Source organism: Colletotrichum destructivum, chromosome 4 (assembly GCF_034447905.1).
Source record: "Colletotrichum destructivum chromosome 4, complete sequence".
Lineage (NCBI taxonomy): Eukaryota > Fungi > Ascomycota > Sordariomycetes > Glomerellales > Glomerellaceae > Colletotrichum > Colletotrichum destructivum.
The window spans coordinates 1,582,372-1,599,577 of record NC_085899.1 but is presented as its reverse complement, the minus strand read 5'-3'; the positions used below and the strand labels follow the sequence as shown (position 1 = coordinate 1,599,577).

The following is a 17,206-nucleotide window of genomic DNA, read 5'->3' as shown; positions in this document are numbered from 1 at the left end:
TTTACTCTGCCCAACGTAAAGAGCTGGAGTCTCAGGGTCGCTCTCGAAAGCAAATCTGTTTGTTTGCTGCCAGTCTGTGAGTTGGGTACACTACGCTTCGAGTCTCGAGGAGTATCGAGGCGCACTCTCAAGTTCCGAGATGCGAGATGCATCCGGTCCGCGGATCTCGTGCACACACTAGATTTATGCCTCAGCCACTCACCATCAGATTTCCCGAATAGTTCGACGAGACTGACTGGTGGTTGGCTTGCTGCATACGATGTAGCTTGTTAGCCAAGCCAAGCCAGGGCAGAGACAGAAATACTTCCGCAGACGAGGAAAAGAAAAGAGAAGAAAAGCAAAAGGACAATGTAAAAATCAAATCCAAAGGGGTGATTGGGCGAGCTTCCGTTCTCTTTCCTTTCCTAGCTACCCGAGCCCGCCCATACAATCCAGGGATCTCTTGTCCATCTTGCTGCATCTGCATTTCCATCTGCTGAGGCGCTGGTTCGCTGCAGCTCGCAATCGTGTGTGCAGACCGCAGATGTACTGTTACGACCTCGAAACAGCCACGCAGCCCTTCCTGGCCCATTGTGTCGTTCCTCAACCCTCTCACATATACCAGTCGTTATTCCCATCCCCGGTGGTATCCATTCGGGGCCAGGCAGGCCAATCCCACGCCATTTCTCGTCCCAGCCCTTACCCACCACCCTTGCTTGCCACAATGCAGGCTCAAGTTCAAGCCCAAACTGGAGATGCTGGGGTCTCGAAAACGCTGCCAATAAGAGACGCTCGTCCGTGAGGGTAGCCTGTCACTTGGGTTGCAGTTACAGTACGGGAGGACAGCGGGTGACGGGCCTGATGTGATTGCTTGCTTGCTCCCCTCTTTGGTGTGATGTAGTTCGTCGCGGCGGTCGTGGCCGAGGCCAACATGCTGCTGCGAAAGGCGCCCGCCAGGGTGAGACATTCTTTCTGCGTGCTGCGAGACCTGCTTTTGCATTGGCATGGAACTTAGAAGCGAGCGTTTTGCTCCGTGTGTCCATGTCGGCAGGACTTGGTATTATCCTCAGCGACATCACCATCTCGTCCGGTCTGTCAGTCAAGTCGTTGGCGGAGCTCAGGCTTCGGAGACGCTGAAGTATCCGTCGCGATCCGGATCCCACCGCGTATATCCGTACACCGCGCGCATGAAGCACTCTGTCTTCATTAAAAAAAAAAAATGCCAAACCCACCCCATTTCAAGCCACTTTTTGGGGTTCATTCGCTCACACTGCGAGGCGAGCACACACCGAGAGACGTGCTTACGCTTCGAACTGGGTTGAACAGTGTCGGACGACGGCGTTTGCAGCGGGCGTTCTGTGCTGAATGGAGTGCCGGCCCCTCGGATACCAGTTGGTCATTTGCTCCACCCCCAGCCAGTACGTGCCAATGCTGAAATCGGATCATAGCTCGTGGCTGTATTGGCCTGTCCTATCGACGCTGTCCCCCGAAAAGCCAAACCTCCATCTCATCTCTTTGTGTAGTGTATGCCTCAGATTGAGCTTGGGTCAGGTCTGAGTCGGCCAAAGTTTGGAAACAGCTTTACCGGTCCCAATGGTGGGCCGTAGCACCCGAGGAGCCGTTCCCGGTTTTCGCGCATCCGATGTGTGTTTGTCCAGCTGGTAACGAGTAGTGAGTGTCGGTGGGCTGCGAAGTCCGTCATGGGCAGGGAGGCGTCCTATGGGTAGAGGGCACGATTCATGACCCCTGACGAACGAGGTAAAGTGAGCGCGACCAAGAACATGCCGTTCGCCACCAGCGTTATTTTCGATGACGTATTTTGCGGTGCTGCTCCAAGGGATGTCATGCCGAGTACATCGTATCGACATCGTGGAGAAGCAAGAGACAAAGGCGTAAAACACAACAAAAAGCATAGAAGGAGCTGAGTAGCCATCTGGCATCCGAGGTAGACTGAATCAGTCGAAGCGCTAGCCAAGGGCTCCTCCGTGTGATCAGCATCTACCGAGTTCCCTAGGTCCCGCTAAGGAGATTTAATCACATTGGCATTGGCGGAGGAAGAGTCGAAATGAGAATGATCAGGGTCAAGGCATACGGGGGACTGTGGGCACTGCGGGATGGACTCGAAGGTAGAAGGATAGGTACAGAAAATATGTCTGTTCGGATACTTACGTACATGCTATACGTAGGTACATACGGTGCCAAATTGATACGCCGACAGGTTGTTGCGTACGCAGGCGCCCCCGATTCTTGCAGCCAAACGACAAAAACAAAACAAAAAAAGCAAAAGGGCGGGGCCGATCTTTCCCCTGCCCCCCTGGTCGAGTCCTCGAATGAAATGGGGCCAAGGCGCAAAGCCGCCAACCGGCCGAGGCGACGGATAAGGAATGACTGGTCTTGCTGATGAAGATGATGGCACCCGGTACGTGTGGCAGTTGTTGATGAAGCAGTAGGAAGTATATCCGTACGGTATTCGTACTGGCAGAAGAGAAGAGACTGAGAACTAGGAACAAAACCGACTTGGTTTTGCGAACGGGGACACGGTGGATTCGTCGGGACCGAGTGTGTTGACCGGGCTGGATTGCCAAGCCAAGATGACGGATTCATCCCGTCTTTTTCGGGCAGCAACCAGGCAGCACTTGGAAGAAAAAAAGGCTGAGATGAAATGCATTAGAGCGACGCCGCAGATCCTGTAGTCAGCGTTCCCGACACCATTAACGCCGGGTGTTTGTTTGGTGGTACCTGGCATGGAGATGAAGCTACCGCGTTTTTGGGTATGTGAGAGGTTATCGGGTCGTGGGCCAAGCACCAGCAGACGACTATCGGACCAGGAAAAACGAAGCACAAATTGCATTGCATTGGGACAGAAGATTCTCTCTGTAGTCGAGGTGTATGGGTGAAAGGCCGGTGAGGGCTAGGCGGCGCTCAGAAGAACAGGAGGCTAGAATTGCTTTGCCACTTCCAGTGCCATAGACATGGAATTTTTTCAAGGAGGGGGAAGGGGATGGGGGGGAGGGGGGGCCGCTTTGTCCACCATGTCCAGGACCATAGCTTCGGGAGCTGAGTGAGATGAGGTGAGTGGTCAGAGAAGAGGGAAAAGTGTGTCGGGTCTTGGGTCCGCTTAGGGTGGGTTATGCAATCCGCAGCATCGGGTAACTGCCATCCCAAGGCGTCATCTCCTATTGGCGAGGCGGATGCGCGACACGATGTGCGTTGCGGCGCTGACGTTTGAGCCAGAGCGCGAGCCTGAGATGTGGGTGGGTGGTCTCCCTCCAGGCCCCCCCCCCCCCCCCGCACACTAGAGCTTTTCGAGCAGGATCCGTAGCGTTTAGCCGTCCGTCCCCGCCAGCGCTATTAAGCCTGGCTCGCCTGACAAGGTATGCGCAAGGTGTTGGCCATGGATTTGGGAGCCCTGCATTGGCTTGAGCGCGCAAACCTCCCTGGAAACTCCTCACCAGCCCCCGGCTCCTGTCTTGTTTTACTGTGCGTATTGTACTTGTACGCGGTTTCTTTCCCTTACTTGGGACACAGCTTTGTTGCTCGGTTATCGTCAGTGGTCACAGTCTCTCTCTCTCTCTCTCTCTCTCTCTCTCTCTCTGTTTCTGATAGAGTGGGGATTCAGTCAGACCTGACTGGGCGGGGGAGCCCGGGAGACGGATACGCTACGGGAAACGTCGCTCACCCGGAGGCCTGAGCACCCTCGAGAGACTTAGCCGGCCCGCAGACGGCGGGGAGCCCACAGCCAGCACGACCTCCCTTCTGAAGACCGCGTACAGTGGGACTGCAAACCTCCTTCACGCGCGTAGTATTAAGATGGAGAGGAAACAGCCATCAACCGCCTCAGCGATTGCGCAACGTTCAAAATCTATGCCACAAATCCCTGCCCTTGCCTCTTTCCTCTTGCCCAGCGCCGAGCGCCGGCAGCGACAAAGGATGAAGGGTAGACAGCAGCCGCAAACTCTGGTGATGGTTGTGACTTTTCTATTTAACCCAAACTGCCCCTGACCTTGCTTGGCCTTGATCATGTCCTCGGCGACCTTTGGTACCTAGGCCGTAGGTATCTAGGTACTTGATCGCCAGGTAGCACGGTGTCTAATGCTGCGGCTCCATATGGGATCCATCTGTCACCGGCCCCTGACCCTCGTTGGGCCTTCCTGCCGCCAATCAGAAAGGCCTCTTGTGTCAGTCACTCCTCCTGCTCTTTCCTTGATGGGTTTTGCCAGCGTCTAGCCGAGAATACAGTGCAGACAACATACCGTCCCGTCCCCCCTTGCGACCCTCTTTACCAATCGCCCACACCAAATGTGACCTCCCCCTCAAAGCGAAGGTAATCTGGCTCCACTCCATGATTCGATTCGCAATCCCCAGCTGCAATTCGCTCGCGGGATTCATACAAAGTCTTCCGGACCACATCCGGCGGCCGCCCAATATTCTGTGTGGTGTCGAGGCTTCACCTCAAATGCGACTTGTTCATTGTTACCAACTGTGCAGTATCCGTGTATACTGGTATTTTCGTATTCGGCGGCCATGCCAGCATTTCTCCCCTCTCCGGTTCCGAGAGACAGAATCGTGCCTATCGAACAGCCGCTAACCGACGAGGCTGGAAAGCCCGCATCTTTCCATCTACGGTGTGAAAGCCTTTCCATCCCGGACAAACATGTCAAAAAATAAACATGTACCAATCGACCGGGGCTTCACGCGAAGTCCGAGGCAAAATGCTCAACGTCCTCAGGCGCCACCGCATCGACAACCTCAATAGTATCGACCCCATTTGCGGCATGGCAAACACGCTAGGGTTTTCCAGAACTCATTTGCCATCCTGGCAAGCCCGAGAAAGCAAACACCAAGTACCACCCGCATCAGTCTGTAATCTGCAATCTGTGAGACTGGTGAGGCCAAGATCGACCCCAAGAGGCCCTGTCGACGCCCGCTATTGTCCCCCTACATGCGCCCACGGGCGCCTCCTGACTGATTGATCACATTTCCAGCCTGGCCTCGGGAACGCAAGGCTGGCCCCATCTTGAGTCCGAGCCACGAAGCCTGCCTGGGCCCTGGCTGAATGCCACCCGCCTGAGGTTCTGTTTCAACGACATTGCAACGTGTGGTCACCAAGTAGGAGTCTACGCTCCGTCCCTCCCAAGTGTGAGACATGGCACGCAAGGGAAAGAAATCAACCGCCCATGCCCAAGAGAGCATAAATCTTCTCGTGCCGGGCACATGCACAATTGTTCGCTTGGCCCAGTCGCCAGAAGGACGACGGCAAGTCACACCATCAGACCAGATAAGATCAGGAATCCACCCTCGCTGCATTTCTCGGCAACGCCATCTCAATTGTCTGTAGTCTTTTGTCACCTTTGGGCTTCGCGCTCCCACCGAGACGACCATGTCGCGTAACACGGTCTTGCAGCTGATCTTCTGGGCGAGGGAGCTGTTGGGTTGGCTCGTATCTTGAAGTGCTGTCTCCCGTCGGACGGCATGACCCATATCAACCCCCGCCGCCTCTCCTCCAACCATTGCCCAACCTGATGCGTTCCGAGCATTTGACCGTCCTGCCTCATCGAAGCCTCAGATTGTCTTGTCACGGTGGCACAGCATGGCGCACAAGCACCACATCCCCCCGGTCAAGATATCCATACGCGAAGCAAGCAAACAATGACACACGCTGCCCATGTGCGCGATATTGATGCCTCGAGAATATCAACCTCTCTCCGCATGATATGTTGTACGTGTATCCTGTTGTGTGATTTAGAATCTCATTCCTGTGTTGGAAAGAGGGATATCCATACCCCGCGGTAGGGAGACGTGAATGGCGCTTACTCTTGGAGCTTTTCGCCATCGTCCCGTTGACTGCGGTTTTCACGGTCTTCTTTTTCTATTGGCAGTCAAGGAGTATTTGGGAAACGTTCTAACCAGTGCGTTGCCAGCGATATGCGGTCACCGCCACAATGGGGCAGCTGTTGTGCGAGCCCATCCACTGGACAGGGACTCCCCGCGACGCAGTTGAACCGGTATTGCGCCGTCCCTGGGCCCCGTTTTCTCTTTGAAACCGATCAAGGTCGTTCATTCTTGACCATCGGCCTTTTACTTGTGTCCGAATCAGAAATACACTCAAAGTCTGAAGCTACAGGATACAGCTAGAAACATGTTTTTTGCGTGGTCTTCGACCGGACATGATGCCGGAGTTAACTATCTGGGCGCGTGGTTTGTGTTTTTACTTTCGCAGTGCCGAACCGGGGACTTTTCACAAAGGAAAGTTAATGTGTTGTTGAAATCAGTCGGTTTCTCGGACAGTAGTACCATGGCTGGCCCAAGAGACCGTGGTCCACAGAAGAGGGAGAGAAAGGGGCTGGTGGGTGACGCTGTCTCAACCCACCCCCTCCTTCTCTTCCTCTTCCTCTTGTTCTTCTTCTTCTTCTTCTTCAAGAGAAGGGGGACTTTTTAAAAGTCGTACCAAACAGTTGTTGAGGCATTCTCTCATCCCATATATCTCAGCAGCAGTTGGTCCCTTTTCCCCGTGCTCCCTTGATTGATTGAAACAGAAAGCTCTTGACCAGAACCGGGCACTTGCCTATCGGATCAAGTCACAAACGTTCGGCCGCACTTCTAAAGCGCGAAACGGCGAAGGGGGGGCAGGCTTGACCTCGCGATGGCGTGTGTGCGTGCGTCCCTACTTGTCTGTTCTGTCTCGAATTCTGCATGCAACAAATTGAGACACAGAGAAGAAGCTCAGACTGTTTTGAAATGCCCAAGGCTTACCAATCACTTATTCAACCCTTTGTCACTCTCGGCTGTCGTATGGTGACACTTGTGGTTTTTCTCTCATATGACGGTATTCTCACTCGGCGGAGTGCAGCGCGGCTGGTCGTACGAAAAGCGAGAGAGGGAACGAGAGAGAGAGGCACACTACATGACCATTTGCCGCACTGTATGCGCTGCCAACGCATGAGACGCCTGGGCTCTGGACTCTGGAATCTCGCGGCGAAATGCCTGTCAACGCGTATCGTATCTGTCTGTCGGGCTTCATATGCGTGTTCCCAACATTTGACTAAAGTTTCCATGTTGGAGGGATATAGAGAGGCAATTTGAAGTCTACAGATACAGACACACACACGCGCGCGCGGGGGGGGCACCAAGAAAGGTCCTGGGATTTGAGCATCTGAATGGTTGTGGACCGTGACTGTTCCAGAGTCGCAGTTGAGAGATGTCTCTGCTGCCGTCTTCCCTCCCCCCCATCCGTGCAGTGGTCTGGTAAGAGGGGACGGGGGTCGGATCCCAGCAGAGCGAGACGTGTGACGGTTGAGTCGACGTCGCGTAGTGAGTTTCGGGGGTTTTGTATGCCGAGTGAAAGTCGTTTTTATGGGAAAGATCGCACGGGATGGTGATGGCGACGTCGTCTCGAGCGGCCCCGGTCCAGTCTTGACATTGATCTCGATTTAGGCAGCGGGCTCCTTGCCTTTTTTCTTTTTCCCTTTTCCATGAGGAAGATTTCTGGCTTGGGTCTATAGGCTGAGGGCCGAGGGACATGATGATAGGTCCATGTATATCTTCCTCCGGGGACTCAGTTGGCCGCACACGATGGACGAGTTCTTCTGTGGAAAAGACTGGCTTTGGGCGAGGGTCTGCCCGCAATGCGTTGAGCGAACACGTGGTCGTGGCTGGAAGAGGATAGCCGACGGGTCACTCGGGCGACTTACACGGGATGTCAGAGACTGGTTACGGTGTGCAATTAAGAGAGTGGCAGAAGAAGCGAGTCAATGGGGAGGTTTGTATCGCTTCGTGCCGTCCGAAATAACTGGTCCATTAACTCCATTGAAGCTGTCTCTTATCAAGTTTGTCAGAGTGTTTCCTTCAAGTCGGCGAGCTAATACAATTCGTTCTGCACTCTGCCATCCTCGGGAGGTGGTTCGTTCTCATGGTTGATATCTTTGTCAAGCGAACATCGACTCAAAAGAATAAGCCGATAGCAAAATAGCCAGTCTTGCGCTGTTGTTGGGGACCAATGCTTGGGCGAGCACAGGGGCGAACACGAGGATTGTGTATTTCCGTGGTCGAATTTGGTCGAGCTAAAATCAGCCATTCCTAGTTGTCATTCGTGATGGCTCCAAAGTCTGTCAGTTGATTCAATGTTGCTGAAATCGATTCCGCTCGTCCCAGGCATATTTACTATGGGAATCTCTTGTGACATGCCGTTCAAACTTGGCTCCTTCTCCGGGGGCCTGTTTCCCCTCACCAATGAGCACATTCGCAAATGATGCGTGGGACTGGTGTCGGCAGGTGATGTTGGTATTGATAACATTTATTTGTAGCTTCACCCGCTTCCAGCAGCCTCGCCACATATGAAGATGCAGCGGGCTTCATCATCACCGTACAGGAACGGTGGCCAGACCGGAGGCCTATTGGGTTAGGTTTCAGCGTTGCTGGCTCACGGCAGCGCACTTGTGTACATTCACGGAAATCCTCATCGAAAAGAGGAGGCTAATCGGTATGTTTTTTCGGCGTCCAAGCCAGAATCGTCGATCAGCACTTGATAAGCTATGACGAGGTTTTCGCAAACCAGAAGTGGTTTGTTTTTCACCCGGCTGACAAGTACTAACTTGAGTCTTCACTAATGACTGGGAATCAGCACGCAAATGGCAAAATGGAGATACGTGCCTCTTATGGTGGTCAACAGCGGCTGCTTACTACTTGACGGCCAGTGATGGATACCGTAATGGTTTGGAGTTAAAGTTGAAGTGGAAGTTGTATGAAGATTGCAAGGAGCTCCGGACAGATATGAAGTCGACCCAGAGATACCGTAGCTCCGTCCAAGGGTTTCTTCCCTGTCTTTCGAGTCTTGAACGCCATGATATAACTAGAAGAGGAGTGTTTCGGCGTGGCGGGAGTCCACTCCCAGGAAGTGTTTGATGTTCACTCGTCCGGAATTCTACTCGGCATGGCACTCATGATGACCTGGGTATGGGTCGGGAACGAGCCCCATTCCTGTACTGTCTCATACAATAAGTAGCGTCAAGCGCCTCTTCACTTGTTGTCGACTGAACATTTGGAACCGCAATACCCGTGCCCCCAAGCACCTCTGAAGACACTCTTGCTCCCTCAATGCCCAAAGCGAAGCTGTGTATCTCTCGTTCGTTCAGTCTTTCGAGCATACCGTCAGTGTGTCGCCATGTTTATAGGCGAAACCACGACATAGCCTAGAAGCCTTACTGTTGCAATAAAGGTACTAGAAATGGTGTTTCTATCTCTGCTGGTGTCCATGAACTGCTTAGCATCGGCCATTGATGTGTTGAATTGTAGGGGGCACTGGTTTCCAGAAACATCAATTATCACAACGGATAGGTAGGCCATCCTCAAATCGCCCTTCCAATTACATATTACCGGGTCCTATTGCCCATCAAGCAGATATCGTTCGCAAGCATTAGGGAATATCGAACAAAACAACAACAACAAGGGTATTTCCGCTCCATACTCCGTCCGGTCTACACACCACAACGCGACGACAGTCACTTTTCCAGAGCCCATGCCGAAACTAGTGGGCATATTTCTTGATATGCGGTAGCTTGCGGGTATCATGAAAGAGTTGAACCCGTTACCTTGAGGAGAATCTTTCAAAACGTGCTAAAATTACGGTGCTTCGTCCTAGGATGATGATTAGACTTGCTGGTTTCCAGAAGGATTCGCCGTCGGGGCAGGGGCAGCTGCCGACTTCTCAGGGAAATGTCCGCCCTGAGGAACCCGGCCGTACTGAGTGAAGTAAAGATTCAAAGCGTTATAGTCCCACTTTCTGGAGAGCGTCATGAAGATGACAGCACCGAAGGGGATCATCAAAACATCCAGGATACCGAAGAATATGAAGTGAGGTGTGACGCCGATGGTGTTGCCACCCTCAGAAACGCCAAACGCAATGGGGTAGAGAAGCCACAGCAGGTTGAAGTAGCCGGCAAGGATCCAGTAGTCTCCTTGGGTCCCGACGCGCTTGGCCCCAATCCTCCCTTCGCCGAATATCGAAGCGGCCATGACAAGATAGGCGACGGTGCCGAAGACGAAGAACCCCCACTTGTAGACGGTGGGGGTGAAGGCGGAGACCAGGTAGCTAATGACCCAAACCCAGGAAAGGAAGACGTGCCAGGCAATTGTGGCCCATGACGAGTTGGCGACGAGGCCGAGGAGGATGCATACAATAGGAAAGACCACGACCCAGTTGATGTACTTGTTGAAGAAGATCTGTCGCGAGGTATCTCTGTCCTGGGGAATAACAGACCAGCCGAGATTGGAAGCATTGGCGAAGTAAGTGATGGCCCCGACGAGCAGAGCGATGTTGAGGAGATAGTGGAATATCTTTTCATTGCCTTTGGGCTTGTGTGAGAGGGCGAAGGCGTCGAGCTGCTATGTGTTAGTAGAGCCATTCGAGGGAACCAAGAGGGACGAAGAGAGCGACATACGAAGAAGAACGAGTAGATCGCAACACAGGCCCACAGCCAGTTTGAACCATTGACACTGAGTTCCTCCTCAACACGAGGAAGAGGGTTGATGTCGAGTGCCTCGTTAGCGCGCCGGAGAATCAGACCCATGGTGGTGACTGTTCAAATCGAGCGTTGGTAATGCTGTGGGTCTCGAAAGAATCGTTGGTCAAGTGAAAGGAGAGCTGTGTCTATATCTTCGAAGGCGCGGACGCGTGCCAGTAACTACACTGGGGTTTGATGCTCGCGATGCTGTGATGAAGAGGAGACAAGCCGGAGTGGGAGGAGTGGGAGGGTCTTATACTCCTTAGAAGACGATTGCCCTTGGCCTAATACATGACATGATGCGAGCGTTGATTCCAGAATGGGCTGGCACATGTTCCTTTGCTGCAGGTTCGATGCCGCCTCCGAGCTCAAGCACGCTTGGGACTACCACTAGCCGGCATGGAACCTTGCCATTAGATGATGAGGAGACCAACCCTTGTCCATCTCTCCCAAGAGGCACGGCCATGGACAAGGACGGATGAGACGGAGAGGAAAGCAGGGTGGATTGCAGACCGTGGCGTCCGTCTCGGAAATCCGGAAGAACATCCTGCTACCAAAGTCTTCAAGTCAGGAGATCTTGTCTGAAGTCAGCCAAGTCGAGGCAAGGTTGGTCTGGATGTAACTGTCTGTACCAGAGACCGCGAAAGGTCTGCTACAAGGACTGTTGGGGAGTACCCTAGGTAGATAGTGCGCTTTGTTTTTGGTCCCTACCGAAGCGATGGATGAGGCGAAGACCACGGGACGACCAGGGTTCTGCGGAGAAGGGATGATTCGAGAATGGGGCCAGAAGGAGCTGAGGTTATGTGAGCGAAAGCGCTGCTTACACCGGAAGGTATCTTGGTACACGTTCGCAGCTCTACCTGAGCAGGCGTCAGAGATGGTCTTGATGCCTGGTAAGGAAGAAGATGATTTATCCATTTTATTCTCATCTTGTAGAGCAACTTACCATCATCTCCAATCAATCTCATTGAGCAGAAGGCAAGCTGCCCAACCTTTGGCTCTAGCCATGCACATAATGTAAACGCAAACATGACCGAAATGTCCCAGAACCTCGCTCCTTGCTGACTGCAATGCCGCTTACATGCGCGCAGATGCCATTCGTAACTTTCCGGGAGATCAAACGAAGCTTGCTTCCCCGTAGCAGCCAATGCCGGCAACCGAACGTCAACACGGAACCGGCCAGAAACATGCACAGATGGGCCGTTCGCTGTTATCAACTCACGACTCAACGAGATCTTCCTTGTGGATGCTACAATGTGACGACACGGGCGATGATGGCCAGAAGGGGCACCCTTGCTCCGTGAACCCGTAGGAGGCGGCAATGTTAATGCCCAAAGATCAACCTGCCGACAGCGAGTAGGACAAAGGAAAGAAAAGGGGGCGGGTTGGCGTAATGACTGCGAACACATGGCAGGCTTGACACCATGTGAAGTGCTTTGAAGCCCCTTCCGGACCCGCTCCGGGCTCCCCGGTCGGGGCCAGCCGGCGGACGCTCGGGACCGTCGGATCTGTTTCCACAACCTTACCCGCCCGATGACTAAACAGGACCTTGTCCAAACAGGTGCCATCATCTCAGCGTCGGAAAGCGATGTGTTGAGTCTCCAACACACTACGAGCGGACGGAATCACGCGCCAGGTGAACCGAATCCAACGCCATCGGGATGGAGGGTTGACGTTCCCTTTGACCACGAAACTTGGTCCGATTACACCGCTTACAGCCAACCATCGTCTCGTGTTCCAGCACCCATCTATGCCTGCCCCTTTCTCTCTCTCTCTCTCTCTCTCTCTCTCTCTCTCTCTCTCTCTTTTTCTCTTGGAGTTCGTGAGCTGGCGCACAAGCTCACCGATGAAAGTTACACATGAGAGGGGATACTCCACCATCATAGACCGGAAGGGGAAAGGAGAAGCATTACATTGTGTCTTTTACTCCTTCATAGCCGGCAAGTCATAGTAGTCATTGCCCACCAAGACCCAGCTGGTTACTTTCTTGAGGTCGTCGGTCACAATGCACTCTTTCCACGTAGTGGCCACCCCCTTCGGACTTTCAGCGCGTCATGTTACCAGACCGCCTGTGTTGAGCGACCATAGCCGTCGATCGTGGCCCGATTTGGATCCCTGTCCACCCGTCGTAGCGCCAAATGCTCGGAGAACCAACAGTGGACCGACCTCCATAGCCCCCTGCCCGTTCTGGGCACGAGAAGCCAACTCTATTCTCCCCTCTTTGCCAATCCCAGAGCTTTCTCTTCCTCTCATGATCATCGAATCACATGAGGGACGAACCCATCCGTTGCTTCCGGAAGACATATGGACCCACCTGAGGAGACGAAGCACCGGGTTACAGTGATGGGACGGTGCGAGGAGTTTGCAATATCCGGAAACCAACCCTTTTTTACTTTCAAGCATGGTCAGCAATACAGGTCCTATTCCCAAGACTTATATAAAGATTACATAGTATCGTATTCGAGGCGTCCAGTGTCCGGCATTTATCCCCGAAAGAGGAGAGCAACCAAGTCGTCCCGCTGCGTTGGACGGACGACTACCAGCATAATGGTATGGGCTGCGACAGTCATTGGCAAATCCGATAGAATGAGTTGTCTGTCATGTACCCGTGTCGTAGAAGCAAACCCATCTTGGCTGCTGGCATGGTCCCATAAGACTCGATGTCTTTTGCTATTGCCAGGCTTCCACTAGGATGTACAGCTTCGCACTCACGTGACTACTCATTGCCGCAACTCGACGACACCGCGCAGCTGCACCTCGGGTCCATCACTTGAAGATAACGAGGGACCTTACGCCAGCGCCATAAGACCTCCTCTATGAACTACGTAGCTAGTCCAAGCAAACTACCTACGTAGTGCTTAGCCCCCTCGTTTACGAATGTAGACGACGTAGTTCAAGACTTTGTCGCTTCTCACGTTCCTACTACACACTAACAAGCCTTAAGGCTCATCGCGGGCATTTCCATGCTTTTGCTTCATTCATCATGTACTGTTATACCGTATACAGTATTCCCTACAGCAGGAACTCCATGCACATCTATATCGTACATGCATGTAATCTCTGGAAACCAACGAACCTCCAGCGAAACTACCGTCTAGTAACTGTTGTTCTGCTTCATCTGACACACTGCGCCCTTGGCCCGCTCGCGCACATCTAGTTCGCAATCGTCTTCTAACCCTTCCAACTTGGTCAGGAAACCCAACTTCTTCAGTTCGTATACCCGCTGGGCGCTTGTTCGTGAACCGTCTCCAGGACATGTGAGGTTGGTTATCAAGTGGCAGAGGGCTACCCGCACCTCCTTGTCCTTGCTATTGAAGTGATTCGCCAACAGCTTGAGTAGGTCAGTCTGCGCAACCACCAGTTGCTTGTGACGCGGGACACTGGCCGCCATGTGGACGAGGACGTATACCACAGCCTGGATGATCTTGGCCTGTGGGTAGAGCACCCGGGTTTCGCGCCCAGGCCCAGTGGACCGTCTCGACGTTGGGTGGAGGACCTTGGCCTGCAACTTCCTGGCCAGGATATCGAAGAATCTGTCCTGTCCCAGCTCGCTGAAGAGATAGTCAATCATCTCCGCGGTTTTTGTCTCGTTGTCATCCTCCTTGCTGGTCGTTCCTATCATGTTCCGGATGAAGTCAAGACCTTGTTCCTGGATGGCAAGATCGTCGTTCCGTGCTTTTCGTAGTGGATTGATCTCAGCTTCGCGAAGGGCGGCAAGCTTGGCCTCTGCTTGCCGTAGTTTTGCTGATGACCTCCCGTCAGCGTCCTGTGGCGGCATCGTCGAACTTATCCACGATCTAGACAACGGGTCCGCTTGGTCCATTTCGATGTCGCCGTCCAAGTCGTTCCCAGTTTCCACTGCAGTGTGCTTGTCCATCTTGGATCTCGCGAGGAAAAGCGCATCATCCTCTGTGTCGTCACAGATCAGCTGGACCAGCCAACCGGACTCAAGCTCCTCCAAACAATGCTTCTTGGTCTCGGGGTCAACGTCATGGACGTAATGCTTCAGTGCCCAGAGCGCATTGAGGCGTAGCGCGGGGTTGAGGGAGTGGGCGTGCTCGCACAGAATCTTCATAACACCCCTATCGGCCAGAACCTGCGATGATCAGCGTAATTCAGGTTTTCCGGGTCGCGTCTCAAGATTGATTGTACTCACCTCTCTCATGGAGCTGACACTAGTGACCAAATTGCAGATCGCTGCAGTGGCGGCGATTTGGACATCTACGCTGGGGTGCCTGAGAAACCGGAATAGGGGGACGGCCACGGCATAGTCCACCAAGGATGTTCTGAGAATGCTCACAGACCGTGACAGCATTCTGACCGCGTGGCACCCTGCAATCAACACCGACAGCGGGTTACTACCATACCCAGAGTTGTGGTCAGGTGAGGATCCATCACGAACAGGCCCATCCGGCTCGGTGGGTTTACTGCGATCCTTGGGATTCGAAGGCTTGCCAGGTGTAGGCGAGAGTGACTGCACAATGTGGGCGACAACATCCTGTTCAACAAAAGCCTTACGATACTCATCCTTGCCTGCTGCCAGTGCTCCTATTGCCTTCAAGGCGCTTTCGCGCATCCTTACTCTGTGAGCCAGGAGTGGTGGCTGCCCTCCTGGACCTAGAGCACACGAAGGAGATGTGTTTCCCATCTCCATGTTTGCGTCAACCTGAGGCGACCAGACCTTGGCGTATGCCGACGATGGGATGGGCTCGTACGCATCCTTGAGGAGCTTGCTGTAGCATTTGACGGCCCCGCAATCAAAAGCAGCCTTCTGGAGCGGCTCGCTGTCCGTTATCATTCGAGCGAGAATGGCTGGCGTCCTTTCCAGAATCGTCCACTTCAATGCTGTGTCCGCGTCGATAAGGGGCGACTTGACAACCGGCGGTGCCGCCTGGAGCTGATCCAGCATTGCCATCAACACAGGGACGACCAACAGCCCAAGACTCGTCTCTCTCAAACACTTGGTACCGAATCCAGACCGGAAGAGCGAAGTGAGGAGATTGGCGGCCATCAAGCGTTCCAAGTTTTGCCTTGATCTGACCATAACAATCAACCAAGGGATGAGGGGGCTCTCCTGTTCCTCATCAGGCTCCCCCTCGTTACCAAAAAGCTCAAAGCGGGAAGCCTCCCAAACGGATGCCGTAGAACTGTACTTGCTCGCAGCTGAGCGAGCCCGCTCACGTGCCTCAGAGGAGCCCAAAGCGGGGAAGTGTGATTGTTGCGAACCAGAGACCCGACCCTGTTGGATGGGAACGGCAGGAAGTAGATAGTCTATGGCGCTGAGACTTTGCTGCCGCGCAAAACCTAGACCACTGACCTCGAGAGAATTCCAGGGAGCTCTGACCTCCTTTGAGGGTGTGAACTTCATGGCGGGGAAAATGGCCATGATTGCAGGAGAACACAGCAGCATGCAAGCCCTGAACCGAGAGTCTGAGATGATGGTAGCCAATGCCTCCAGGACCGGGGCCAAGATAGAGCTCGACGGTGCCGGTTCCGGGATGAAGTCCGACATGTGGTCCACACGGCCAAGTATTTCGGCGTAAGGAACCACGTGCCCTTCGGCGACGGCGATGCTCGCCAGCCGCGTTGCGAGCGAATCGAGGACGCCTTGGCTTGCCATGGCGAGTTGATGCCTCTCGTCCCGACATAGCTGGCTGATTATGTTGGCTACCAACGTGACTTGTGTTTGATGCTCGGGCACGGTGGGTGTGCTGCATAATATGCTGTTGAAGGACTCGATGTGTTCGGAAGCAAAGACGGCGTCGGCCAAAGCCTGCGTATCGACTGGCGAGGTCGGTTGTGACAAGGCGGCGGCCTCGATGATGTTAAGCACGACGCGGAGTGCGGCTGTAACGAGCAAGGGGGCATTCGAAATCGGGCAAATGTTGTGCAACACAGCTGGCAGGGCACCGGCAACGAGAAGGGGTTCGACGAAGGCGGTGCCACCTTGAAGAGCAAGTGGTCAGCACGGGGTCTGGAGGCGGCGGCAGCAAGATGGAGACATACCGTTGGCAAAGCTCGCTAGAAGCTGGAGTGCCTGGAGCCTCAGAGTCTCCTCCTCGCTCAACCACCTAGAACTGGCGCTGGGCCGAGTGTCCTTGCCGTTGACCTTGACTGGCGACCGGGCAGCATTGAGAATCTCAACAACGGGGTCTAGGGCGCCCAAGCCAGCCCACATCTCCTTCTTCTGCGCATGCCCGACGACATCGTTCTTGAGGGCCCGCAGCGCACTCGTCTGCTCTGCAAAACCCCTTGCACTCAACAGTTGTGAAAGGATCGGGGGGTTCGACAGGCGCGCCATCGCTGAGTATCGGATGCTTGAATCGATGTGAGGTGTATAGGTGAAAACGCGATCGTCTGCTGCCGTCCTCGGCCAAGGCGTCACGTACTTGCTTGCAAGGATGAAGTGGCGTGGCTGCGGCGACGGATCTTGCGTCAGAGGCCAAGGTCCATGCAGCCGGTCAACAGGAAGGAAAACGCGGCCTGTGCTGCTTCGCAGAAGTGCGTGACCAGGCGCTTCCAAGGTAGTACGTGTAGAAATGAATACCTGACAATGGCGGCTCGTGAGTGATATCCAAGGATGTTGAGGGTGTGGATTGAGGGTCGTTTCTCCAGGAACTGATCAAGCCGGGTTGCCGTCCACGGGATGGATCGCGGTTGATCACATCGCTGGCCACTGGTCTGGGTCTGGGCGACTGGGCGACGACCATCGACTCTGGAAACCCGGG

General features: G+C 53.9%; 3 protein-coding genes across 3 annotated transcripts; all 3 read right to left on the bottom strand.

The window, feature by feature from the left end:
- Positions 1-2,013: 2,013 nt before the first annotated feature.
- On the bottom strand, positions 2,014-2,897 carry CDEST_06403 (uncharacterized protein; the record flags this gene model as incomplete). The annotated part of the gene is made up of 1 exon (XM_062922562.1): positions 2,014-2,897. Exon 1 carries the CDS (start codon positions 2,581-2,583, stop codon positions 2,014-2,016), a length of 570 nt encoding a protein of 189 aa, XP_062778613.1. The 5' UTR covers positions 2,584-2,897.
- A 6,325-nt stretch (positions 2,898-9,222) lies between these two features.
- CDEST_06402 (Putative archaeal/bacterial/fungal rhodopsin, yro2-like, 7TM domain-containing protein) lies at positions 9,223-10,746 on the bottom strand. Its single transcript, XM_062922561.1, has 2 exons — positions 10,416-10,746; positions 9,223-10,356 (listed from the first exon to the last, which is right to left on the bottom strand). Exons 1-2 carry the CDS (start codon positions 10,542-10,544, stop codon positions 9,625-9,627), a joined length of 861 nt encoding a protein of 286 aa, XP_062778612.1. The 5' UTR covers positions 10,545-10,746; the 3' UTR covers positions 9,223-9,624.
- A 2,601-nt stretch (positions 10,747-13,347) lies between these two features.
- Positions 13,348-17,178, bottom strand: CDEST_06401 (Putative armadillo-type containing protein ARMC8/Vid28). The gene is made up of 3 exons (XM_062922560.1): positions 16,485-17,178; positions 14,635-16,424; positions 13,348-14,574 (listed from the first exon to the last, which is right to left on the bottom strand). Exons 1-3 carry the CDS (start codon positions 16,777-16,779, stop codon positions 13,573-13,575), a joined length of 3,087 nt encoding a protein of 1,028 aa, XP_062778611.1. The 5' UTR covers positions 16,780-17,178; the 3' UTR covers positions 13,348-13,572.
- Positions 17,179-17,206: the final 28 nt, after the last annotated feature.